The sequence below is a fragment of the Anser brachyrhynchus genome (assembly GCF_964034855.1).
Source record: "Anser brachyrhynchus genome assembly, chromosome: 27".
In the NCBI taxonomy this organism is placed as follows: Eukaryota; Metazoa; Chordata; class Aves; order Anseriformes; family Anatidae; genus Anser; species Anser brachyrhynchus.
In genome coordinates this window covers 469114-497078 of record NC_137720.1, presented here as the reverse complement: position 1 = coordinate 497078, position 27965 = coordinate 469114, and the positions used below count along the sequence as shown (strand labels likewise).

Below are 27965 nucleotides of genomic sequence, written 5' to 3'. Positions count from 1 at the left end.
AGTCTCTCTCCACCTCTCACCTTAGTCCCCATCTCTGCCTGTACCAAGACAATTTAAGCGGGGTATCCTGAGGTCTCGTGATTTCCATTGCGGGTTTTTTTCCCCCCCCGACCTCCATCTGGATGCAGACGGGCAGCCCCGATGCTTTACGCTCCCCGAGGTGCGGGTTCCTGCGCGTCGCGTTGCTCTTCGTGGGAGAATAAAGACGATGTGGTTGACAGTTGAGATCGCGGTACGAGTGTTTGTAAACGGTACCGAGGAACGCTCGCAACTTCTGCGAGAAGACCGAGAAACGTTACCGCGATCGGCTCCAGAGGAGGCCGAATGAAAACAGCAAAACTCCTGCGTTTCGGCTCCGCAGGGGGCCGCCGGTACGGGCCGCGCTCGCCGGCTCCCCGCGAGCAGCCCCGGCCCCCGCCCCGCTGCGCCTCCGCGGGCCGCCCGCAGCCCCTCGGCCTCGCCCCGGGCCGGGCCCCGCCGCTTCCGCCCCGGCGGGGGCGGGGCCGCCCCTTCCGCCTCCCGCGCGCCACGGCGGCGGCGCGCGCGGTCACGTGCTCGGGCTCGGCGCTCGGCCTGCCCGGCCGCTCGGGGCTCGGCTGCCTCAGTCTGGCGCGGGCGGCCGAGGGGCCCGGAGCGGCGGGAGCGCAGCGGGGCCGCGGGGGGCGCTCGGGCCCGGGCGGCGGCGGCGGCGCGGGGCGGGGGGAGCCCGGCCGGGCCGTGAGGGCGCGGCGGAGCCTGGCGGCGGCGGCGGAGCGGCCTGGGGGCTCCCCCCGGCGTGCGCGGGCCGAGCGGGCCGGGCCGGCGGCCGCGGCGGGGCTATGATGCGCCCGCTGCGGGGCCCCGCACCCCCGTGTGTCCCCCAGGCAGGTCCGGCCCGCGGCTGAGAACCCCCCACCGGCGGTGAGTGCGGGCCGCGGCCGGGGCCCACCCGCAGGGAGGCCCGGCGGGGGCTCGGGCTGGGGCTGGGGCTGCCTCAGCGGCCGCGCGGCGGAGGCCCGGCCCCGCTGGGAGCGGGACGCTGCGGGGCGGCGCTGCGGGGGGCGGGGGGGGCCTCGCCCCCGTGTCCCGGCCGGGCGGAGCGGGCCGCGAGCGGCCCCGGCCGCCGCCTCCGGGCCGCGGCGTCTCGGAGGGCGTCGGGCGCTGCCCCCGGGCCGCCCCGGCCTGCGGTGGCGGCCGGCGAGGAGCTCGCGCGCCCCTTGGGGCTTCCTCTCGCCGCTGCCCCAGCGGAGGTGGGAACCGGGCCCGGGGGGAGCGGCAAACAAGCGACCCCGGCCTTAGTTTTCTCAGCATCTTCCTGCTTTCGCGTCGTCTTCTGCTTTTCAGGGCTGCTTTCCCGTCTCGCGCCGGGTTTTCCTTAGCCTTTAGAAAGCTGGGTGAGGAGCTCTGCGTTCTTCCGATTGTAGGCGGGGAGGTAAAACACAGTGGGTCTGTTGGAGAGCGTTGCCCCTTGGATGCGCTCAGAATCAGCTGTTCACAGCATTGCTTTGCTTGGTGTTAGACACGGTGTGGTGCTTAGAAGAATACTTGGCCATTTTGTTTCTTGTTCCTTTGCAGCCTGCTGCCACTAAGTAGTCCTAATGCATTCGCTTCTCCCTTCTCAGGTATGGCCTCACAGCTGCAGGTGTTTTCCCCTCCGTCAGTATCCTCGAGTGCCTTCTGCAGTGCCAAGAAACTGAAAGTGGAGCCCACTGTCTGGGATGTTTCAGGACAGAGCAGTAGTGACAAGTATTATACCCACAGCAAAAACCTCCCGGCAGCTCAAGGGCAAGCTAGCTCATCTCATCAGGTAGCCAATTTCAGCGTCCCTCCTTACGATCAGAACCTCCTTCTCCCTGCTCCTTCAGTTGAGCACATTGTGGTTACAGCAGCCGACAGCACAGGCAGCAGTGCAACAGCATCCTTCCAGAACAGCCAAACCCTAACGCATAGGAGCAACCTTTCTTTACTGGAACCATACCAAAAATGTGGATTAAAAAGGAAAAGTGAAGAGGTAGACAGCAACGGTAGTGTGCAGATAATTGAGGAACATCCACCTCTCATGCTGCAAAACAGACCTGCGGTGGGTGCTGCGGCCACAACCACCACGGTAACCACAAAGAGCAGCAGTTCCAGTGGAGAAGGGGATTATCAGCTGGTCCAGCATGAGATCCTGTGCTCTATGACAAACAGCTATGAGGTCTTGGAATTCCTGGGCCGTGGAACGTTTGGGCAAGTGGCGAAATGCTGGAAGCGTAGCACGAAGGAGATTGTAGCCATCAAAATCCTGAAGAACCATCCTTCATATGCTAGGCAGGGCCAGATAGAGGTGAGCATCCTCTCTCGTCTGAGTAGTGAGAATGCTGATGAGTATAATTTTGTTCGCTCCTATGAGTGCTTTCAACACAAGAATCATACATGCCTTGTATTTGAGATGCTAGAACAGAACTTATATGATTTCTTAAAGCAAAATAAGTTCAGCCCGTTGCCCCTGAAATACATCCGGCCAATTCTGCAGCAAGTGGCTACTGCCTTGATGAAGTTAAAGAGCCTGGGTCTGATACATGCTGACTTGAAACCAGAAAACATCATGTTGGTGGATCCTGCTCGCCAGCCCTACAGAGTGAAGGTGATAGACTTTGGTTCAGCCAGTCACGTTTCTAAAGCAGTGTGCTCCACTTACCTACAGTCACGCTATTACAGGTAAGTCCTGACACAATGCCTGCTTTCAGAATGCTGCGCTAGCAGAGGGAAGCTGATCCTGATAAGTGTGCTAAGGGTTCACTTCTACACACGCTTAACTCTTCTGCCATTAGGTCCAGTTCCAGTTGGGGGGTGGGGGAAGGAAATGATCAGCCTATTCACCATTCTGCTTGTTTCCTGGAGATCTCTTCGGCCACTTGCATGTAAATAAGTAGAACTTCTGCTTTGCAAATGCGACATAATATACAGTCCGGTACCTACCTCTGACCCCAGATTAGTGCACTAAGTTGATTTACCCTGTCACTAGTTAGTGATGATGCATGAAGCAGCAAACTGGGGAAGCAGTATGCTAGGAGTAGTTTATTTTGGATTGTTTGCCATGGTCTTAAATTTAGCACAGTGAGCACAGTCATTTAGAAGAGACAGAAGTCAAAGGGGTGCCGATTTCTTTTTGTCCTGGTCCCACCTTCATCTGAACTCACTCCATGAGCACAACTTCCTGGATTAGCCCTCGATAAGTCACGCTTTCATGAGACTTGTAGTTCTTTTAAAATGGGGATGAGCTAGATCTCTGTTTCCCTTAGTGAAAAGTGGAAATGACTTTTGCCTTACTGCTATCTAAGAATTAAAAAATATATAAAAATTCCTATTCTGTGGGCAAACTTGTTAAAACTCAGAAATTGATTAGCTAGAGCAACGTGTGCTTTTTTCTTTCAATTATTCCTAAAGCTTGTTTTTTAGGATGTTTTTTAGTATAAAGTATCTGTAGACTTATGGCTGCAGAGAGAACTTCTGGCATCAGAGGGACATGTAAAAGTCTGCTGCGTGTGTTAGTGGTTGCTTTCAGCGTATGGCAAGTTCACTTGACACACAAGTTAACTAGTATCTAGTCCTTCCAGCTGGGACAGGACAGCATTCAGAACACTCCACCCCATCCTGTCTCTGCACTGTTTGATGTCTTTCCCTAGTTTCAGTTTAAAGCCCTGGCTTGTTGTGAGCTTGTTCTGTTTGTTCCTTGTACTCCCTGTATCCTTGCCCCATTTGTTTTGTTTTTTACTTGCACTGAGTACCAGCTTTCTGTGCTGTTCCTTTCATGTGATACACCCTTTTTTTAGTCCATTCCTAATGATCCTCACTCAGCTGGTTGGCCCCCATTTTTTCAATTGTAAACTGTTTATTTTTTGTAACTGCAATTTTCTTTTATGCACTATGACTCTGTTAACGTGCTTGCAGTCTAAAATGCATTATTAATTTAGTTGTTGTTGCATTGAAAGAGATTACCACTGATCAAGGGTCTGCTCTGTCTGACTTGCAACAGATGTGGGCAAAGCAGTTTGGGGAGGCATATAGTGCTTTCCAGTTTGTAATATCACACGTGAAAAACAGATTGGCTGAGGCACAAGTAGCGAGGGGTGATAAGTATCTTGAAGGGGCTGCCAGGAAGGAAGCTGCCTGCTTCATCTCTGTGTGCTGAACTGAGCTCAAAGCCACTTCCGCCTCCCTGCCAAGGGGTGACCGACAGGCAAGTACCCTAAGATTAGATGGCTTTTAAGGGTGTCTGCTCGACTGAAGTTAAGAATGCTGTGATGTGGAAATCTAATATTTAGCGTTACATAATTCGTTTAATGGTGGTGGTTACTAAAATCCATATTCTGGGAGCTTACGGAGATGGTGTGGAAACCAGGTTATTGTGGGAGATCTGTCTGGGTTGCTTTAACCATATTCATGTTAGTGTTGAGTTCAAAGTTGATTTTTTTTTTTTTAATACTGTATATAGTAAATTGATATAGGCCACTTTTTCATTTGGTTCTCTGTCAGACATTAAAGATAAACTTTACGTGTTCTGTGTTTGCTTTTTTGCTTTTAATACCTGTTGCTGGGCTTAGGTAACCTCTGTGTCCTGTAGAGAGACAAGGTCAGATACTATAAAGATGAATTTTCTGATATGTATGTACCCTGAAGGAAAGAAGCATTTCTTTATTAATTATACTCAGTGCTGCTGAACGCTAAACAGTCTTAGTTTGAATGAGACTTTGAGCTTTGAATAGGTCCATAGGAAAAAATGCAACCTCTTTGTATATTTAGGGGCCATTGCTTTAAGATGCAGCTTGTTCAATAATAGCTAAATGTGCTGCTCCTCTGCATGGGCTTGGATGATACTCTGATGAAATGGGGGAATGCTTTGCTATACTGTCTTCGATCCACTTATTCATGTGGAGAGTTTTGGCTGAACTGTTTGAATTCTTCATATTGAAGCCTTATTTTGAAGCGCGTGTGCCTGCCTTCGTTTAATTCTTAACACCTCTACTTTACATGTCTTTAAAAAAAAAAAAAAGTGTCTGAGAAGCTTTGGGCTGCGCAGAGGCAGCACTGGAAGCCACAGCCGTCCCTTAGCGGCTGCTTCGCTTCCCTGGGCTGCTGCCCGCCAGGGGAGGGGAGGCCAGAGGAGGGCTCCTGGAATCACGCAACGGTTCGGGTTGGAAGGTACTTCTGGAGGTCATTTTGTCCAACACCCCTGCTCCCTCCAGGTTTTGGTTGTACTTCTGGCAGTCAACAACTTTCTTTGGTGTTGATGGTGCAGCTGGCCTGTGCTTCCAGCTGGGATGTAGTATTGGGTTTGTCAGGCAAGAGTGTTAAGGCTGAGGCAGGTTCCTCCTTTCCACAAGCATTACTGGTGCTTCTGCAGTGTACCCCAGTCAAGAAGGGCAGTTTTGCTGCCGTGACATGGTTGACTTAGTGTGAGAAGTGCCTGTGAAGAATTCCTTGGCTCTGAAGCCTGGCGTGGGCTCAGAGTAGACTGACTCTGGCAGTCACTCTTCTATGCAGTGACTGGTTTCTATGGCCTGAGGTCTGTCAGCAACAGTTCCTGGCCTGAAAACCAGAGTATACACTCCCTGCATCAGGTGCAGAAGGGTATGGATGCTTTTGTTCTCTCCGTGGAGGATAAACAATAGAGGGAAGTGGACAGTTTGCAGAAATGAAAAATCCCTGTAAGACTTACCTTCCTGCCGTTCAGAGAGCTTTACTCAGTATACGCAAGCACAGCCATCACGTGAGTCTTGCTGACATCCCTACCTCCTGATGTTTCCCGGGGGTCAGTTCAGGAGTACCTGACGTTGTTCAGTCCCTGAGCTTCAAGTCCTATCTTCAGTTCAGGCCCCTGAGCGCTGAGGGAGCTCGCAGAATGGAGTACTATCTGTTCCTTGCTTCTGCTTTGGGCTGCGTTCCCTATTTCTGTCCCAGTCATGTTGGCCTGGGAAGCAGCAGTGAGTGCTGCCAACTTTAACTTTCTCTGCTTGCTGATGCAGCTTTTGAGCTGTGATCATGTTATTCACTGCGTTGCTGGCTGCGGTTGTATAATCTTCACGTTACTACCGTTCTGAACAGGGAGGGGGCTGACGACCTCTGCGTAAACATGGCGTGTTTTGAAATGCTTAACTAAGTCTTAGATTTTTCTGCTACTGCTGTGAATCCTCTCTTCTCCAAGAGTGCCCGAGCTTATTTGCTAACCTTGGAAGTCAGAGCAGACCTTTGCAAGCACATATGCAAAGAAAGAATGTTTGATTTCGTATTTCAAAGAGTTTAAGACGGTAAAGATCACTTTAATCTTTGACAGCCCAGCCATGAAAGTGACTTACGCCTGTTGTCTTGTTTCAACTCACATCTCATAAGGCCGCTAATTATAGCAGTGTTAAAGGAGGTGATAGAGACTCTTATTTACCAGCTCTGTCCTGGAATCAGAATGAAATCAAGTGGCCTGTGAGAAGTTCATTTAAGTTCCAGGAAACAAAATGCATAGAATTTAATTTACTATGATTTTAGTATTGAGGTTTCCAAATACGCAAGTCTACTCCAACATGTTGTTAAAGACGGACAAACCATCACATTCAGCCTTTATTGCCATTAATCTCTCTTGCCATGGGAATGGGTGGGATTTTTTCATGGGCTTGTGAAGGATTAGCATGTTCTGCATGTTCCACAAGCCACTTACGTTGCACATTGCTGGGCAGTCGAAACCAAGGAAACTTATGCATGCAGCCTTCCTTGGCCAAACTTCCAAACTTGGATGGTTTGAGTCCCATCTGAACTTGAAATTCCTGTGTAAGTAGGAGAATCGAGAATACAGGCTCTTGATAATGATGGCTAGTAGACTAATGGAGTTCTGAAAACCCTGCGTGTATGACTGCATTGTACTTGCTCTGCTTGTGAAGGCGAAAGTACTACAGAGATGGATTCCTCTTGTTAGCACCTGTTCGCCTACAGAGAGTTGGATCTGTTCTGGCATAGTTCTTTTACAATATAAAACTTTAGCTGGAGATTCAGAATCGAAATATCAGATATTGATCGTATTAGCGTAATCATGTTATATTTTCACATATGCAAAACCATTCCGAAGTCACCTAGTGCCAGGGGTAGATGAGCAAGAAGGTGGAAACAGATTACAGTCAACTAGAGCAGGTGAGTGGAAGATACCATAACAGGGAATGGAGTGAATGTCAGAAAGTCTTGGCTAAATTAACCTGTAGTAATCAGAATAAAAGATTATCATGGCTCTGTTCTTGAGGGGCTCAGACATAAGAACTTCTTTGCTTTAAAGCTGAACAACAGTGTGTAGGTGTGACCTCACTGCAGCAAATAGTTGGTTCAACTATCTATCATTTTCGATAGATCTTACGCTTTCTCAGAGGCACTGCGCTTGGGCAGCTGAGTACATTTATTTTGGAGACTGGCTAATGGTAATTGTGTACAGTCACCTAAACCAGAAGCTGTATCTCTGTTACTATAACCCAAAGGGTGATGAATTGGAGAGTCACTTCTTGCTGTGACAAACAGTTGGGAGGTACATCCAAGTTGAACAGTTGAGGAAGGTATTAGATCTCTTGACACCTGTGTGTTACGCGAACCCTGTTTCAGAATTCTGTAGGAAGATCAGAACGAGTTTCAGAACCTCAGTACCTTTTTTTTTTTTTTTAACAACAGAACATAACATACAGTCTAATACAAGAAATTGCATGCTAGCCTTAGAGTATGCTACTTAAGTCATATCCAGAAAAGTATGTGGCCTGTAGCCTAGGACTTTTCTGTCTTCTTCTGATGTTGTGTTAGTTATGCATGAAGAAGAGCAAGGTTTTAATATTTCCTGTACTTTCCAGAGTAAATTCCCATACCGACTCACATGGTTATTGCAGCACTTGGGTTTTGTGCTATATGCAAATGTATGACCAGAATTTAGCCTGACAGAACAGCATCAGTTTGTTTCAGAACAGTGTGTAGGTGCAGAGTTGTACTACAACATTTTGTGTTCTGAGTCAGTTCCAGACAAACCTCCCTGCAATTCCAAACTGAGAATTAGGAGATCCAGGAAGTGGATCCTTCCTGGAGTGTGAGTTTTTTTCCATCACCTTCTGTTGAAGGCTAGGCCAGACAGGTAAATTTTTCATTAGGTGTGGTTCAGTGCACAGAAACCTGTAACACAACCTTGCAGAGCAGTCAGAATCTCTAGCTCTGTTCTCTTTGTCCGCTGTCCATTTGTCCAACTTGAAACTCTCCAAAGAAACCCTGCCTGAAAACCAGATAATAGAAACCAAGCGTCTCTCTGAAGAGCTGCTTTCTCTGGCTCTGCAGATGCCATTCTTTTCCACGTGCAAGCAGGCAGCCTTCTGCAGCTGGTTCCCTGGGGTAATGAGGCCTTCTTCAGAGAAAAGTCTAAGCACCGTCTGCCAGAACTGTTCTTCCAAGTTCTGTTAGGGTAGGCTGCGTGCTGTCTCAGGGATGCCTCTCACCATACGTACTGTCATGTGTTATCAAACCAGTTATTGAAGGAGTAACTTCATATCGCATTTGCATAAAGGCCAGCTAGGACTTTTACACTGTTCCCAACCATGAGTTGGAGGGCATCATGGCAATAAAGCAAAATCAACCATGCTGCTAAGTGATAAAAAGATTGGCATCTGCTAGGACGCTTGAGGAAATATCTTCTACTTTAAGGTGCATCCCTTAGTTTCACATGGATTTACTTGGAGGTGGATGAGGGAAGGAGAAACATTACCCAAAGTAATTTTTAGGAAAGAACTGTATGTTTTCTGAACCAAAATTTTTACTACTTTTTTTCTTTGTTTTTATCCTTTTGTTTTCAACAGAGCTCCTGAAATCATACTGGGTTTACCGTTCTGTGAAGCTATTGACATGTGGTCACTGGGCTGTGTGATAGCTGAGCTGTTTCTAGGCTGGCCTCTGTATCCAGGAGCATCAGAGTATGATCAGGTAAGAGTGCACGATAGCTGTGAGGATGTTCAAATGAAACCACAATGATCTGTGTCCAGACCCTCTGAACCCACTGTATCCTGCTTCAGATTTCATCTAACATAAATGAGCTGTTGTCTGTCATCTTGAGTTCATTTTCTGTCTGTGGTATTCTCATTGTTGGTTTGTCATTGCACAGTAGAGCACAGTTCTGTGTGTTTTAACTTGAGTTGAATGTAGTCATCCAATATAGAGTCAATTTACAGTTAACCCCCTGGCTTCCAAACCCCAAAGCTGTTGAAATACATTCCTGTCAAAACAGAAGTGACGAGTGTGTTCTGACTTGAAACACCCTCTATAATTTCACCATGAGGGCAGTTTTTCCATGTGGAAACAAAGCAAGCCTATCATTCCTGTCCTGTTAGTACCTACAGCAGCCCTCATTTTTAATGCAAAGTGTGGGCCCCAAGCTGTCTCTGAAATACAGGGGCAAGTGACTGTAAAGGCATCTTGAACTAATTATTTCTTTCCGTGGATACTTAGCATTATTACCTGGGCTAGTCAGTTGCCTATAAAAGGACAAAATGTCTATATGACAGTCTTTTTGATGCTAATTTTTCCACTGTGGTTTTTATGGTGGTGTCTTTTGACAATGCTTGGTATAGTTTTCCTGATGTGACAAAACACAAAAGTAAGTTTTCAAACTTAGTTAAGTTTTTGTTATATCTTCCTGGCACTGTAAATTTCCAAAGGAAGCATGGTGGTACCTTAATGAGCAGAGTGAGTTAGAAAATAACTGAGGTACACCATGGTGGTTTCCTTACACAGTGAGTTTTGTGTAATTCTGAGAACCTTATCTAGTCATGTAGGTGGGTGGGGAGGAGGTGCTTTTTCCATTGCTTAATAGACAGGATTTTGCAGTCCTTTGTGAGGCAGCATGAGGTGTGACTTCATGTAGTAGATTTTGATATCCAAATTGCCTTTGAAAGGTAAGGTTGACGTTTTTCATATTTTCTGAGATTTCTGGAGCAGCAAATGAAGCTCAGGCAGAACTTTCAAGAGGGCCTCCAGGAATGAGTTCATGGGGTTTGAGATGGGATTTACAATTACTGTTTAAACATCCTTTGGCTATAAAGCAGTAGTTAGGTCTCATAAAGCCAGCAGATTGCTTAGCTGAGCTAAAGTGTAGATAAAAAAGATACTCACCTGCAGGTTCTTTAGGATCCACAGTGGCATAAGTGAAAACTGAATCAATAGATTCATAAGGATCCCAAGCTACAATGGTGATTTTAGTGCCCGGCGATATTCAGTTGCTTTGGCACAGTGGAATAGGAGGAGTTTTGCCAATAAGAAATGAAACATGTTAAGGGAACTATATATGAAAATCTGAACAAGGCCTAGTTACCTTAACATCTGTAAATCAGATAGTTTCTATTATTGCTTTTTTTCCTTAAGCTTTTAAATAGACTCCTTCTGGGAGACGGCCATGACAAAGGAAATTTCAGTTATCTGGGCATCCTTTATTTACAGGTTATTTCTTATTACCTGTGAACACACCTGGCTGATAATTACTCCATTAGCTATTAGCTCATTATACTGAGAGTCCTCATTCTTTTTATTTTCTTTCCTAGATACGTTATATTTCACAAACTCAAGGCCTTCCAGCGGAGTATCTGCTCAGTGCGGGAACGAAAACAAGCAGGTTTTTTAACAGAGATCCAAATTTGGGATACCCACTGTGGAGGCTAAAGGTTTGTCTCTTTTTGATTACTGATTCTGTTTTGTTCATTGAGGAATCATAGAATGTCCGGAGTTGGAAGGGACCCATAAGGATCATCGAGTCTAACTCCTGGCACCACACAAGTCTATCCAAAAATTCAGACCATATGACTGAGAGCACAGTCCAAACTCTGACAGGCTTGGTGCCGTGACTGCATCCCTGGGGAGCCTGTTCCAGTGGGTGACAGCGCTCTCAGTGAAGAATCTCTTCCTGATATCCAGCCTGAACCCCCCCCCCGTCACAGCTTGCCACCATTCCTGCGGGTCCTATCACTGGTCACTAAAGAGACTAGATTGGCATCTGCCCCTCCACTCCCCCTCGTGAGGAAGCTGTAGACCGCGATGAGGTCTCCCCTCATCCTCCTCTTTTCCAGGCTGAACAGGCCAAGTGACCTCAGCCGCTCCTCATACGTCTTCCCCTCTAGGCCCTTCGCCATCTTTGTAGTCCTCCTCCGGACACTCTCCAACAGTTTCACGTCCTTTTTGTGCTGTGGTGCCCAGAACTGCACACAGTGCTTGAGGTGAGGCCGCACCAGCGCAGAGCAGAGCGGGACAATCACTTCCCTCGACCGACTAGCAGTGCCGTGCTTAATGCACCCCAGGATACGGTTGGCCCTCCTGGCTGCCAGGCCACAGTGCTGGCTCATATTCAACTTGCTGTTAATCACAACCCCCAGATCCCTCTCTGCGGGGCTGCTCTCCAGCGTCTCGTCGCCCAGTCTGTACGTATAGCCAGGGTTGCCCCGTCCCAGGTGCAGGACCCGGCACTTGCTCTTGTTAAACTTCATGCAGTTGGTGTTCGCCCAGCTCTCCAATCTGTCCAGATCTCTCTGTAAGGCCTTCCCACCCTCAACAGTCAACAACTCCTCCAAGTTTGGTGTCATCAGCAAATTTACTTAAAACACCTTCTAGTCCTACATCCAAATCATTTATAAAAACATTGAAGAGCCCTAAAATGGAGCCTTGGGGGACCCCACTAGTGACCGTCCGCCAGCCAGATGTGGCCCCATTTACCGCAACCCTTTGAGCCCTGCCCGTCAGCCAATTGCTCACCCATCGTATGATGTTTTTGTTTAGCTGTATGCTGGACATTTTGTCCAGTAGGATCCTATGGGAAACTGTGTCAAAAGCTTAACTGAAATCCAAAAAGATCACATCAGCTGGTTTCCCTTGATCGACTAGATGGGTGAGGACTTGATATAAATTCACATCTAGTGTGCTGTGAAAACATTCTGAGTATATTTGAATGGAATTTCAAATCCAATCTATAGATGATTTGTGTATTTCATTCCAGAAATTGTGCAGACCTCCTAGTACTCATCTAACAATAGCAGCTGTGAATGATAGCACCAGCAAAGAGTGGGTGTTAAAGTAACTGAGATAATGGTTATTACCTATTATGGTCTGCTCAGTCTTGGTGAAGTATGTCATCTTGTTGTCATCTCCTGACAATACTGAGAAGAGTAGGGAGTACTTCATGGTGGTGGGTTTTAGTAACAGAAATGTTTGTGTACTGGCAGAGGACAGGAAAGAATCAGATGTACACTTGATTTAGCTTTAAAGCTGGGCTTCCAAAGGAAGGGAGTTTTGCCTTTCTTCTTTGCAAATGGGGGACTTGAAAATATTTATAGCCTTTTTTTTCTCTTCCTAAACCAGAAATCTTCACATTAGTGCTACCTAAGGAAGCGTTGAAGTGAACTGATCCAATTGTTAATTCAGCTTTGACAGTGGTTAACGAGTGATCTAGTTTGACAGATGAGAACCCATGGCTTCTTTGGTTTGGCACACTGACATATAATTTATATTAAAGCAGGCAAAAGATTACCTGGCTTGACTCTTTTCTTGTTGCTTTTTCTTTCTTATATCTCAATTTCTCAAATCTCAGTTTATATTAACAAATGCTTTATTTTATAGACCCCAGAAGAACACGAGTTGGAGACAGGGATAAAATCAAAAGAAGCACGGAAATATATATTCAACTGTTTGGATGATATGGCGCAGGTGTGTAGAAATACTGTAACACACAGATAACTGTCATTTTAAGCACTTAAGATTATTGGGGTCTCTAAAAAGGAGGCTCCTGGGCAGGAGCAGTTGTCTTCCATGTGCTGTTGAAAAAAATAATGTAGGTTTGCCATGGAGCCAATTTGCATCAGAAATCACTGTATTGAAGACTACAACGATATTAATTATGAAGCTGTTAGAGATTTCCTGTTCTTTCTTAGGCTTTTATCTGGTGGATGTAACAAGTGTGCTTAGCCTGCATCACTAGAAGTAGTCTAGCTGCAGTCAAGTAGTAGGAAAGCTAAGCACCAGCAGATGTGTTTATAGGATTAAGCCTCTTACTGAGCTTTGGAGATCTCAGCATGCTGACAGGAACTACAGACTGTTCAATTTTTTAATTATGCTTTCAGAGGTGAAAAGGAGGAATATCTGAGTGTTTTTAATAACGAGGCCTTGCATTTTAAACATATCGGTATCGATTTTCTCTTGCTTTCGTAGCTATTATCATGGCTTGACATTTGTGCAGAGAATGTAGGATCTTGTCATTCTGATTTGCTAGCCTCTTACAGCCCTGCAAAATAGAAAGAGGGCATATTGCCAGGCGGTGGAGAATGAAACCTGGTTGCTGTCTGTTGAGCAGACCAGCTTCTTATTGAGCTGAGAATTCCGTGTGTAAGTTTGACTTCTGCTTTTAGAAGGGGCAAGGGAAAAGTTACATGATAGTGCTGTAGTACCTAAAATTAAGTTGGCTAAGAGACAGAAATGTTTAATAACTATTTCTGCTTGATATGAAGTTACTGAATTGTTAAGCAGCAGTGAATGTGATATTTGCTTGAACTACTGCAATTTTGTTTTCAAGGTGAATATGTCTACAGACTTAGAAGGGACCGACATGTTGGCAGAGAAGGCTGACCGAAGGGAGTATATTGATTTGTTGAAGAAAATGTTGACTATTGATGCAGATAAGAGAATTACTCCGCTGAAGACTTTGAACCATCCATTTGTTACAATGACACATCTACTAGATTTTCCCCACAGTAATCAGTAAGCTTCCTTAGATTTCTTGTTTTGTTTCAAGAAGACTTAGTAGAAACACAGAATAGCACACTTCTACTTTGATGCTGTTTTCTGCAGTTCCTGGCTGATCTGAAAACAGCAAAGGCATGTTCATAAGCTTCCTTTTCATGTTTTAGGACATAGTTAGAAATGTCATGTCTCAGGTATATTGTAGATAATATTTTTATGTATCTCATATTTACCTTCTGTCTTCTGTTTCAGTGTGAAATCCTGCTTTCAGAATATGGAGATCTGCAAACGAAGAGTTAATATGTATGATACAGTGAATCAGATTAAGAGCCCATTCACGACTCATGTTGCTCCTAATACAAGCACAAATCTGACAATGAGCTTTAACAACCAGCTCAATACAGTACACAATCAGGTAATAGCATCTTTTAGCTGTTTTATATTAACTGAAGAAAAGAAGTAGCCTTTTCTGCAAAATACTGTGTTTAATTTGTAGTCTTGTCTTGAAGTGTAATTTTCCAAAACTCAAGCCAAGTCATTCTCTTCTTCACCTAATCATATTGGCCTGTCAATTCAGCAACATATGTAAAGTTGGTGCAATTCATGGTTTTTTTTCTTATGTTGTTTTACGCTTTTTACCTAAAACCTTTTCCTAGTGCTTGTTTCACAGTATAGTCTTGACAGTTCCTGTTTGTTTTTATAACAAGGAGGAGTAATAAATCTGTAATATTTTTGTTTTCTAGGCCAGTGTATTGGCTTCCAATTCTACTGCTGCTGCTACTCTTTCCCTGGCAAACTCGGATGTCTCCTTGCTAAACTATCAGTCTGCTCTGTATCCATCATCCGCAGCACCAGTTGCAGGAGTGGCACAACAAAGTGTTTCCTTGCAACCTGGAACCACCCAGATCTGCACACAGACTGACCCATTCCAGCAAACATTCATTGTTTGTCCCCCTGCTTTCCAAAGTAAGTTGAAAAACCCTTTGTATGGTACTGTTGTTTCAGTTAGATGAAAATGAGAAGTTGTGATTAACACTATATTGAGAAAGTACACAATACCACTCCGTGCTTGTCGCTCAAGGCTCTTGCATCAGATATAAATGCAGAATCAGGTCAGACGTGTGTAGACAATTTGGTTCTCTTCCAGGTCATGCTTGAACAGGTGACAGTATCTTGCCTGCCCAGGTTGCAGTCTTCCTCTGGTTGTTCAACCAGTTTTTCCCCCCAAACTGAACACAACAGCATTCCTCAAAAAGCAGCGGACAGAGGAGTCAGGCCTATCTGAAAATAAGAAAATGTCTTGCTGTTTTTCATGTCAAGAGTAGATATCTGGTCTTCAAGTCAGTTCACAACCATTGATGCAGTTGTGTAGTGTGCTAATAAGAAATAAACTGTCACAGATTGCAAATAAGTAAAGTTAGCACAAGCATAGCTCTGTTAATCCTGAAAATTCTCCATTCATGTTTATACCTGGATTGTGCTAATACGGAGTATTATTTATGAAATGGGAACTGCTAGTGTAAGGCTTGAATTTTGAACTTAGTCTAAAGCAACACAGAATTAGATGTCTGTTATCTTGCGCATCTGGATTGTTTGTTTCTGAAAACAAGACTGCAGACTTGAACAGAGCTGAGCATTTGAGGGCTGGTTGTCCATGATTGCCCTGTGTTGGGGCTGCAGACACATTTACTTCAGCTTGTGTTTTATTAGTAAGCTTTCGTTAAAGGGAACAGCTTTTCTTTTTCATCATCTGACTGTGTCTTCTCTTACCTGGTGGGAATTTGATTTGGGAATAATAATAATTAAAACAGCTTAGCTTAGCTGTGATTTATTCTGCCCCATAGCTGGACTTCAGGCGACTACAAAACATTCTGGGTTCCCAGTGAGGATGGAGAATGCTGTCCCAATTGTACCGCAAGCACCTGCAGCACAGCCATTGCAGATCCAGTCTGGAGTTCTCACCCAGGTAAATAACTAAATAAAGTCCAGAGATAACTGCAATTCCTACCACCATCCAGGAGAACTTGACTCACCTGGTGTTTGGGGCGAGTGCTGAGGGTTCTCAGAGCACTGAAAGGTTAAGTGGAGATCACTTCTAAGACAGTGTTTTCTTGTTTGTTTTGTTTTCCCCCTATTTTAAGTCTAAACTATTTTATATCATGTGCTTCCCTGGTTTTAGGGGATTGATTTAATAACAGGAGTAAATGTGTGCTTTCCATCTGTTAAAAACACTTTTTACACAGGTGTGCACCGCCTTACAGGTAGCGGTGTACACTTTTGCCTACACTTCAAAAATAAGGCAGCAAATTTTAGATGAAATCCATTTGAGAATTGAGATCCCAGAAAACAGAGGTGGTAGCAAAGATAACGCATGTTATAATTTCATATTTAAATCAATGAAATTATTTCTGAATTCTTCTCAATTGGTTGCATTGTTAGTGTGAATCGAACTGTAGCAATGACATACCTATTTCTGTTTGCAGTTTAAATGGCATGCAGTATCAAAATTCACAGGTCATTCTAAAAAGATGTTTTCACTCTAAAAAGATGTTTAAAACATTAGTAATGTGTTGCAAACTAAATATTTTTATTAAAAAAAAAAATCTAATATATACCGAGTGCCCAGTCATTCCCAAGTATTATTCACTGAATAATTGTAATTGCCTTTAATTTAACCACAGTTCTATTTATTTGCATAGTTTAAGTTTTTGCTGACATTAACACATACTTTATTAATTTTACTATCCAGGAAGTATATTGTACTACTGACCTACTTGCAGAGGAGTTAATTTTAGATTGTTCAGTCCAAATAATTTTGTTTGGCATTCTGTGATTTCTGTTTTGTTTGGCAGAATTATACAGGTAACAGTATCCAGAAAGCAGAATACGCTTGAAGGAAGCCCACCTGAATCCAAACCCTATTTTTCTTGAGAGTGCAAATTGTAGACTATGAATAGAGTTTTAATTAGATGTTTGAGAGACTAATATTGGTAGTTTCTTGGTAGTTTCATTACAAATAACTGTTCTTTAATGGTACAAAAAGACCTCTGGTGCCTTTCAATAAATGCCTTAGTTTTTCCAGGTGTACTGTATGTGAATTTGGAGGTACGATATTAAATACTGTGCCCTTCTAGGGGTGCAGTTTGTTATGGCTTAGTGTAGTGTATTTAACAGACAGTGTAATTTGCTCTCTGGGACCTGGTAAAATATAACAGTAGCTGAACACTATCTCATATTTACTTCTCAGTTATGTCATCAGAGAGATCCTGTTCCCAAATTCCCCATTCCCTGTGTTCCCCTCAGGGACATATAATTGCATAGTGGAACATGCCTAGAGGGTCAGAGTGTTGGTTTCACTGCATCCATTACAACTCTGGAATCTACTCAAACACCATAAAATGCCAGTGAGGTGAAACCTTTTCTGGCCCTATTGCTGAACCCACTTATCCTGCCTCAGTACGTTTGTTTCACTTACTGCCTGATCTACATTTCAGGGAAGCTGTACACCACTAATGGTAGCAACTCTTCATCCTCAAGTAGCCACCATCACGCCGCAGTATGCGGTTCCCTTTACTCTGAACTGCGCAGCCGGCCGGCCAGCGCTAGTAGAACAGACGGCTGCAGTACTGGTAATTGCCTCCCTTGATTGTGTTCACTAACTGAGTTTTTGTTTTAACTTAGACTTGCAGAGGGCATGGAAGCATGTGCCATCTTGTGGCTGTGTTCTCGCTACATCTTAATGTCTTGTTGTTTTCCTCCCCAACATTGCTGAAGCACTGTCTGACTCTGATGTTTAGTGTGGCTCTGTAAAGAATCCAGATCCATTGACTATTACTCTTTACTAGCCTAGTAGTATAAAGCTCTTCTAAGCTAGGCTGTAGAAGAGTTATAATTATTCTCGTTCTTTGCTTACTATCCTATCTTTGCCTTTTGATTTTTGAATACAAAGGAATCAGCCTTTAGCTTGACTCTGCTACAGGTACCTGGATGGCCAGAATTTGAACTACTTGGCAAGTTAGCTACCTACTTTTGTTTTCAACACTTGAAAAGCTGCTTTTCATGTAGAAATGTTTCAGGTCATTAAGCACAGGCTAAAACCTCTAATGATAGCAAATTCTCTAGTGTATTGCTTTAGCAGTTGATTTCTCTTAACCTTTGTTCAACACTGACAGGTTTCTGGCCTTTTGTTATTTGTAGCCAATCACAGGTAGCTTGCTTCATCCAGAAAAAGATACTGTTCTTCACAGATACTTTCAGTTCATATGTATTTCTTGTTTGAAATTAAAGGTGAGCGTTAGTATTTAAAATGCCAATAAGCTAGCTTGTAGGGTATTTGGAACAATTGGAAAAAAATGATGGGGGAAGGAAGTAAATACACCTTTAGAAAGTACATGTTTTCAAAATTGTCCTCTTTGTATTAATTTGGCACCTGCATCAGAACAACTTTGCAAGTGCTGCAGAGAAGTCATCGTAAAACTCCAGAATCAGATCAGTGAAGCTTATGAAAACATTGCAGTACACTTAAGTGCTGGTATCTTCACGTGTCTTTCAAAGCACATTCCATTTCTTCTGTGAACCATGTTGTTTCTTGTGGCTTTAAGTGGTAGTTTGAGTGTCATTTTCTTCCAAGATGGAGACCTCTCCTGAAGTGGAATTTGCTCGAGCCATACCTGTACTGAAATTAAAATCCACTCATTTGAGTTCTTCTGAACCAAGTTAACTGCTCCCTGTTTCTGAGGATGGGAAGGCAGGAGAGTGGGCTTCTCCTGGGTCACAGCTCTGAGCTAAGATAGCTCCAGGGATGTATCTCCTTTCCTCCTCTTGAGTTTTGATTGCTGAAAGGCTGCAATCTAGGCTCTGAAAATGGCAAGGGGTGACTGTAGCAGAGCTTGGGACACAAGTGAGACATTAGTGTTGTTTTCAAAAGTGTACTTGGACTTTTGATTCAACAGGCAAATTAGATCTGTTCTCCTGTGCATGTACAGCGGACTTGACATTCAGCTCCCCTGTACAGCAGTGGGAGATCAGAGCCAGTTGTCTCCAAACTATGAGCCTGGATTCTGAGTTTCTCTGGAGAACTTACTATTTCTGTTTGGATTCTGGGAGCCTTTGGCGTGAATTTGCTCACCTTTAGTGCTTCCGACACTTCTCCCCTGCTGCTTCCCCTGAGTTTGCATTAGCCATTTGCTAAGCTTTGCATATTTTTGTCCTTCCTCTGTCAAAACAGTTCGTCGCTTGGAAGGCCCGATTTCTGCCTCTCGTTGGGAATTTAAATATCTTGCTGTATTAAACTCTCTGCTTTGTCTTGTGCAGGTGTTGGCTTTTGGAAAGACGCATGGTGTGACTTTTAACACGTTTCTCTTTATTTTTTCAATATTATTGTTATTATTATTCCGCTTATGTTGGCAGAGGTTTTAGCAGTTCTCTGCTTTGAAGGCTTCTTGTTTGGAACCAGTATTTGTAATACGTGGATCTGTTACTTGCAGAAATATTTTGTTTAAAACAGTGGGTTTTTATATTTTTGCAGTTCAATCTGCAATAAAGAGGCATGTATTTTCAAAATCATGGGAATATTGTACTGCAGAATTTAGTGTTTTTTTCCAAAAAAATCTGTCTTTTGTCAGTTTGAACAGGAATGTTAATAATTCTAACAAATTGAAAATATCTTCATGTATCTCCCATGTAAGTAAATGTTTCCCTCGCTGTGGTTTTTCTATACTACTCTAGTTGAGGTGGGGTACATTTGCATGATAATAACGTTATCACAGCTATCTCAGTGTGAGACCTGTAATCCAGAAAAACAGAAAGGACCAAATTGGCTTCACATTTTGGAATTCTCCAGCAGAGCAGGATGCATAAGCTTATATGCAAAACAGTCCTGAACACTTTCGCTGCATCCAGCAGCAGCATATCTGTCTGCATTCTGCAGTACGACTTTTTCCCAGGTGACATCTGGGATACAAAAGGTTAGCAAGGTGTCAGGAGAAGCTTGTTTCTCTGTTTTTCGTGTTGTCTTGCTGTTCTGAGACCTTTGGAGAAAGTGCAATGATGTGCCTTTATCTCTGCAAGTTAACAATCTACATGAGTGCATTTATTGCTTGGAACAAGTCTCTCTCTGTCTGTAGGAACTGAGATATAGTAAACCTGTGTATCTGTTTGTTGTTTTGCAGCAGGCCTGGCCTGGGGGAACCCAGCAGATACTGCTTCCTTCCACTTGGCAGCAGCTCCCAGGGGTTGCTTTGCACAACTCTGTTCAGCCAGCAGCTGTGATTCCAGAGACGATTGGTGGCGGCCAGCAATTAGCTGACTGGAGGTAGGGATTACACAGGGTCCAATTCTATGCCCAATGAAAATACGTGCCATTGCGGTACTAACTGCACTGCACAGAATTTCACCCTCCCCTTCAATTTCATGCAGGAGCTCAGTGCAGCTGTGCCTACGCTGCAGTGCCTGCGGTGCTGCCATGGGATTTGGGTCTTTTTTTTTTTTTTTGCCTCAGGAATGCGCATTCGCATGGAAATCAGTATAGCACTCTCATGCAACAGCCATCACTACTGACCAACCATGTGACGTTAGCTACAGCACAGCCTCTGAATGTTGGGGTTGCTCACGTTGTTAGGCAGCAGCAAAACAGCAATGTTCCAGCAAAGAAGAACAAGCAGCCAGCGCCAAGTGCAGCCAAGTAAGGCTTCATCTCCTACCCCTAGAGATACTGTGGGTGTGTTGTGGAGGTCGCTTTTATGGTGTGGAAAAACTGTTCTTATGATTACAGAGTTATTGTCTATGTAATGTTTGTGCTACAATTGCTTTTAAATATGTCTTAGATAAGGCCTTTGTACTATAGACACTGATTTAAGTGATCTTACTTCCAATTGTAAGGATGATGGTTGACCAAGTGCTTTACTGTACTGGTCAAAGGGGGCTTTTATGCATTCAGGATGTGTCGGTGTCATGACAATACAACTGACAAGAGGTGGCAGGTTTCTGACAGTGCTCAGCCGGATCGGTCCTGCTCAGAGCATTACTAAATGCATTTGTCCCTTCTGGGACACGTTCCGTGGCATTTTGCTATATGACTGTATGCACTGAGGTTCTCTGGGTATTTCAAGACGTTTCTTTTTGTACATGTGCTCCAGCCTGCCGAAGCCTAGCTGTTTTAATGTCCTGGCCTGCTGACACAGATGAATACTGCTTTGGTTTTCCTTTAGGCCCAGCACGACTCTAGAGACTGTGCCCACTCAAGTTTACTCGCTCATTGGGAGCAGTCCTCTGCGTTCCACCTCCTCCTCCTCCAACGTGCTCGTCCCAGTGCAGGAGCAGCACCAGCCCATTGTGATCCCAGACACTCCAAGCCCACCTGTCAGCGTCATCACCATTCGTAGTGACACTGATGAGGAAGAAGACAGCAAATACAAACCTGCCAGGTAGGAAGTTTGTTTGGCAGTCCAATACTCAGGCGAAATCAAATGAGCCCAAGTATTGGGGAGAGTGGGGAATGCTACACACAAAGCCATGTCTAGCCTAAAAGCCACTGCACTGACTGAAAAAGCTGCATCATGTCCACTGTATTGTTTGTCTCTTAAATTAACCAGAATCACACTTGACTAGGAGGAGGGTATGAGATCTGCGAGGGAGATGTCTTGTGGGAAAAACTAGAATGTTTCTTGTTGTTTTTTTCCCCCCCTGCAGTTTGGGCATGAAGCAGAGATCCAATGTCATCAGCTACGTTACTGTTAATGACTCCCCTGATTCCGACTCCTCCTTGAACAGCCCCTATGCCACAGACCCACTTTCTTCTCTCAGGAGTACAGGCGGTGCCCTGGAGCTGCCAAGCAGAGGAGCATCTGACAGCTCCAACTCCCGTACTATCATTGTACCACCATTGAAAACACAGCTCAATGACTGCATTGTAGCTACCCAGTCTTCAGGTAGGTATGTGCTCATAGGTTGCTGTGCTCAGTAGTTTTTGACAAGACTCAGACGCTGTCTCATCCCTGGCAGCTTTGTCCTCACAATTTTGAATTGTCTGCATTAGGTCTTCAGCAGCTTGAAGTTTCATAGCAGATGTTTTGAGAATGCAAGCTTCAGTCTGTTTTTAGTTTGATATGTTTACCTTTCTTCTATATTTGGCTACACATAGAAAGATCTGTAAAAGTTCCCAATGATTTCTTGTACCATCAAATTTTAAATTAAAATTGAAGAGATGGCTCTGTTACGGAAGTAGGTCCTATGTGTTCTTCAGTTACCTAAGCTGGTTATCACTGTGTGTGGAGTGTGAGGGGGAAGAAGGGATTAAGCTGTTGAAATCTTTCAGGCATCCTGAGCGGCACCAGTAAGACCAAGCCAGTGGCCTCTGTGAGCGGGCAGTCATCAGGATGCTGTATAACACCTACTGGGTATCGATCACATCGTGTGGTAACAAATGGTGTGCAGCCTCTCAATCTCAGCCAGGTAATCACCGTGTGACTTTTGCTGGCCTTTGAACATGATGCAGTCAGTTGCTTTAGAAACACTATACAATATGGCAGAGTGACTCCTCTGCAAGAGGATTCACAGTTGCTACCTCATTAATTCTTTGAAGATGATTCTGTTCTGTAGCTGTGCAGGGTAGGGTAAACTTTGTGGGAAGTATAGGTGAAGTTTCTTGGGCCAAAGAATTTGCTGCTGTACCAGAGCACAGGAGAAGGAAACACAGTTGTGCCTGTATTCTTTGTTTATACTCCCAGTCATGTCTGTCTGTCAGTGAGTGAATCTTTCTGCTCAGGTGGGAGAGGGACACCAAGATCCAGCTGCTGAATTTGAGTAGTGTTTAAAGTACTAAACAGTATGAGAAGAGGGGATTCTTCTGTTCTTTACCTTTTTCTAGATCTCACAGAGCCCTGACCAGGAGTTTAAGCTTGAACCTTGTCTCTCAAACTAACAATGAGCACTTGACTTCCCTTGAAACCAGAGCCTGGTTTTACTTCAATTTGTGTTACTACTTTTGATGTTTGAGTCAAGCTGCTGTAGCCTTTTGGAAGAGAGGAAGCGATACATCTCCAGCCCATTTCTGGCATGGGGACAAGACAGGCTTTGTTGTTGTAAAATGGGGCAGTCCTGCTGCCTCTCTCACTGAGGTGCAGAACGGCACCTTGAGGAAGAGTTAACAGGCTGGGTCAGTCCTAGAGCCTGCCTGCATTTGTACAGCCAAGTACCGTGGTACCCCAGGTGTGGCAGTTTGGTCTCATTGTGGAAGAAAAGTAACCTTGGTTTTAGTGGAACTGCAGTAACCCTTGTCAAATTATCAAAAGGGTATCACAGGTGGGAATGGAGTTTCTGACAGGAGTCAGTCCTGCAGCTAGAACCCAGGTGTTGATTGGGAGGCTCTGGCTGAACCCTTTCTTGTTCCCTGAGGATACCCGCTAACTTTGTTTACTTTTTTTCCCTGCAGAACCAGCAAACAACAGTGCTGGCTTCACAGGAGAGAAGTGGAAATGCAGGCCCACGTAGGCAACAAGCTTATGTGGCACCCCTCACATCAACTATTTCTCAGGCTCCCTACACGTTTCAGCACAGCAGCCCTGTGCATCCCCACCTGGCAGCAGCAACTGCAAATGCACACCTGTCCAGCCAGCCTCATATGTACACTTACGCTCCAACCACTGCTGCACCACTGGGCTCCACCACCTCCATCGCCCATCTGTTCTCCCCTCAGGGCTCTTCACGGCACACCCAATACGCTGCCCACCCTAGCACACTTGTCCACCAGGTCCCTGTGAGTGTTGGTCCAAGTCTGCTGACTTCTGCAAATGTTCCACCTGCCCAGTACCAACACCAGTTTGCTCCCCAGTCCTATATTGGTGCTTCCAGAGGATCTGCTATTTACACTGGATATCCGCTGAGCCCTACAAAGATCAACCAGTACTCATACTTGTAGTTCCTAGTAGAACACTGTCCTGCAATAGGCCTGAGAGATTGGAGAAGGATTTCAGGTGAACCTTTACCTGGTAATGACTGCCTGGCTTTTGTTTCTCCCTTCTCTGCTGGTATGTTGTTCAAAAATGTCTCTGGTGAGTTCAGTCACTAACTGAGCAGCATGCTTTGTTACCAGTACAAGGGTCACTAATTAAGTTTTTAAAGTTTTACTTACTTTTTATAGATGCTTTTAAAAAGTTCATGGTCACATTTATTTAAAATTGTTCTGTTATGCTAATGAGAAGGGGAAGGAAAATCAGTGTCTTGGAAGACAGATGTGATGATTTTTTTTAACTTGTATAATTTAAACAAAAAGACTAGCAGATTATTTTTTCAGCAGCTTGCACAAATCCATATTGCCACTAAAAATGTAATGCACATTTATCTCGTTGTGTTGCTATGACAGTTTTAAAATCAAGTTTAGTGTTTTAATTTTTGTTTTCTATTTTAATTTGTCTCTAACAAATTGCTGGCTCTGTAAAAGCCATTACATCTCCATATATGTTACTGTCAAAGTTTTGTGTTTACTTCTCTGTTTTTTTTTTTAAATTTTTTAAGGACTGGTAGAGACAGCTGCCTTGTACTAGCAACATTATATATTCAGGAATCAACATAAACCCTGAAATCTGTTTTGTTTTCTTGAAAATTCTGCATTTCCACAGCATAGTCAAATTTTTGTTGCATTCATTGAAGAACTCTTAAGTTTTTTTTGAACTTTATTCAAGATCTCACTGTGTAACGGAGCTCAAGATCTTTGCCAGGATGCTGTAGTCTTCAGTTGAGAATGAAGAGTGCCACATTGCTCTAAAATTTGGTTTCTGCAGCATATTAGATGCTGGCCCTAAAACGGAGCTGGATTCCTTCACAGAAGCACAGGACTTTTTTGTTCTGTTTTTCTTAATATTTTTCTTCACATGATTCATTTAGGAGGGAGTTGAATAATTTAAAATACAATGAAACATCACTGTATTGATGTGTACAGCTTTTTATACTCCTGTGAGCGTATCCTCCCGGATATGTCAACAGCTACTTTAAAGCGCTCTTAATAAGACTTGTATACAGTACATGCATGTAGGAATTGAGAAAAAAAAAAAGAGAAAAAAGAAAAAAAGAAAAAAAATCCAGATTTTAAAGTTTATTACTGAATTTAAAACTATTTTAGAAGTTTTGTATTGGTGGTGTTTTAATATTTTACATAAAATGAAATATGTACATATTGATTAGAAAAATATAACGAGCAAAACTTCCTGCTAACCCCAAACGTTCTGTCTTTGTAATCAAAATGTGTAGTGATTATACTTGAACTCTGTACTTAGTGTTTGTCTAATTCTTAAACGTTCCTGGGGATGGAGTTGATGTATCCTTTGTATTTAAACCAAAATGAATTGATTCATGTTGGAATGTATGTGATATAATGCAATGGTTAGAGCTCATCACTGTAGCACTGAGAGAGGAGTAGAGCTTCATGAGAGAAAAGGATACCTTCTGATTTGTTTTGCACAGGTATGTGTGATGAAGAGTTGTTTGGTGTGTCCCCTTATTGTAGTGCCTTAAATGATGATGTAGTGTGAATAGAGTTTACAGTGAGCTTGCCTTATGAGGGACCAGCAAGCCCCCGTCGAATTGAAGCAATTCACTAAGCTTATCACAGCAAGAACAGCAGTATGTTGCATAGGTGCATTGTTCTCGGTTTTAATGCTATCATAAAAAGCTACATTTTTGTTTGGAGTGAAGCGATGTTCCCTTAAAGCTTTTCCTTGAAATGGCACATGTACTGTTAGATGTCTGTCAGTGCATTTCGAATAGGGTAGTGCTGGGAATGCATTGGAATGTTTAGTCTAATATTGCAGAAGTGATTAAATATGTGCAATCACTTTTTATTAGGTTAGTATGGCGTTACCTTCCCCCACGTTAATAGCAGACATTTCTTGTAAAATATTGCTAGCTTGGTGACAGAATATTTATACCAAAGAGAGCCTGCTGTAAAGCACATAATACCATTAAAGTTTTGTAAAGCTACTGCTAATGTGGAATTGTTGGGAAGGTTTGTCAGCTGTATGCCTAGTTAGTGTGCAGAGGAAATACTCAGTTTTCATAATCAGTGGAGTTTTTAAACTACACTTTGTTTTCTTGGGTCCCTTGTACTAGGAATTATTTCTCATCTTCAGTATATAGACTTAAGTATCTTGTCCAAATGGATGATAAACTCGCTTGAGCGGTAGTATTACTGCAGCAATAAGAGGTTTTGGTAACCTTGAATCCCAGTTCATGTTCCGTCCCAGTGGAAAACAGGCCAGTTCTCTGAGCAGTATGTGAAAAGGGCAAAATTAATTTCTGAAATTCTGTATTTTTACTGATAGAAGAAAGTCTGGACTGACCTGAAATTGATGAACTGTTAAAGGTTTGGTATCCCCTTCAATAGAGGGATCAAGGACTTCTGAACTGGACAGTAGCATTAGTGACATTGTTGTTCAGTGTATTTCTAGTCAGAGCACTTCTGTAAAAGTGAGGATAACCAACTGATCTTGCTATTTTACATCATTGGTGTAAACAATGCTCTTTGTTGCTGTAAGCACTTTCTTTTTTTCCATATTACATTGCTTGTTTTCAGTACTTACCGTGAGATACCTCTTGGGTTACAGAGTTGTGCCTTTCCATCAAAAGGCAAAACAAGTTCCAATTCCTGTGTTTCAGGAAAACTTCATGGCCTGTTTCACAACTAGTAAAGTGTTTTGTATGCACTTGTAACAGGAAAAAAGACCACTAGCAAAATGTGCTAAAAATTTGAAGAACCTTCCTGCTCCTCTGCCCCCACTTCCCACCAAAAAATGCAGTTTAAAATGATCATTAAACTCAGTCAAATGTATTCACAAAGCACGGTGTCATCCCCTGCACTGTCCAAGTTTCCAAAAGTATTGGAACAAAGAGGACAAGATGGAAACAACATGGGGAAATTTGAGTCATTCTCTATTTACAACACGTTGTTGATATCCCTGAAATTCCTCTGTGAAACACAGCATAAACCAGCCAAACAAAAAAAGGCCACCCCAGCAGGACCAGGTTTTCACCTTGGCGCACTGGCTTCTCAAGTGTGGCAGATCTCAGTGTTGCCCAATGTAAGTATATTGTAGTTGGCTCTAAGGAGATGTATCCCTCCTTCCCATGCATATACAGCTTTCAAATTAGTTTAAATAATCGACTGTCCTCATTTTCAGAGCTGCTACGCATTTTGTAAAGAAATACGCTCTCTCTGGGTGGAAGTTGGAGTACTCCTTAATTACTATTTTTCTGAAATAGTTTGGGATTCACCTTTTGAATATTTGGTAACCACAGTCCCATCTAGATTCATTCATGTGATCCATGAACTGTCGTTAAATCAGAGTTGTTCCTGACCTGTATTCACAGCTGTGATAGCCACTGCAATGTCTGAAGCTTTCCTGCTTAGCACCTAGTTGATGGGATGCAGTAATTATCCTCTGACTCAGCAATTTCTTTTAGTACACGAAACTAAATTGCTTCTAAATGACAGGATTGGCACAGCCCTGCTTTCTTTTTATTTTATTTAAACTTCTGAATGGTGCCGCATGTCCACATGGTTGTTTGTTGCTAAACTTTATATAATGTGTGATTTCAGATTCAGCTTGAAATATATCTATCTCACTACATGTAGCAGTACATTATATGTAATGTTAGTATTTCTGCTTGAATCCTTGATATTGCAATGGAATTCCTACTTTATTAAATGTATTTGATATGCTAGTTACTGTGTAAAATTTAACTTTCTTTTATGGTTGTGCTCTTCCTTTTTACAGGCCGCTAGATACAGGTAGTTTCTGAATTACTGATCTATGTTTGTATTGCTGATGTACTTAGGGGGTATGTAAAAATCATTTTAACAGAAGAAATAGATATTTAAAAATTTAATACTAACTATATGGGAAAAGGGTCCATTGTGAAAACATAGTTTATCTTTGGATTCAATGTTTGTCTTTGGTTTTACAAAGTAGCTTGTATTTTAAGTATTTTCTACATAATATGGTAAAAATGTAGAACAATTGCAATGCATCAATAAAAAGGGTTAATTTTCTGTACTCTATTCATTTGGTCACTTTAATAGAAAAGTGGATAGCTGGAAAACTTATCTGGGCTGAAATAGGAGCGCTGCTTCACACCCGCTCGCTGCTCACCAGGGTAGGACGGCCCCAGCGGGGGGAGCAGGCGCCGTGGGAGCCTTAGCACGCTCGTGCAGGGCCGGCCTCGCCGCGGGCCAAGCAGCGACC

General features: G+C 43.6%; 1 protein-coding gene across 3 annotated transcripts; it reads left to right on the top strand.

Annotated features, from left to right (window-relative positions):
- Positions 1–744: 744 nt before the first annotated feature.
- Positions 745–27781, top strand: HIPK1 (homeodomain interacting protein kinase 1). Of its 3 annotated transcripts, none has more exons than XM_080568972.1 (16): positions 745–900; positions 1602–2679; positions 8820–8943; positions 10554–10673; positions 12616–12702; positions 13565–13749; positions 13984–14146; positions 14475–14697; positions 15576–15697; positions 17226–17360; positions 19905–20044; positions 20231–20413; positions 20940–21155; positions 21421–21659; positions 22046–22182; positions 23162–27781. In XM_080568972.1, exons 2-16 carry the CDS (start codon positions 1604–1606, stop codon positions 23645–23647), a joined length of 3636 nt encoding a protein of 1211 aa, XP_080425098.1. In that variant the 5' UTR covers positions 745–900; positions 1602–1603; the 3' UTR covers positions 23648–27781. The 3 variants fall into 3 exon arrangements, with proteins under 3 accessions (XP_080425098.1, XP_080425097.1, XP_080425099.1); XM_080568971.1 differs by having other exon boundaries at positions 19902–20044; XM_080568973.1 differs by lacking the exon at positions 17226–17360 and having other exon boundaries at positions 19902–20044.
- Positions 27782–27965: the final 184 nt, after the last annotated feature.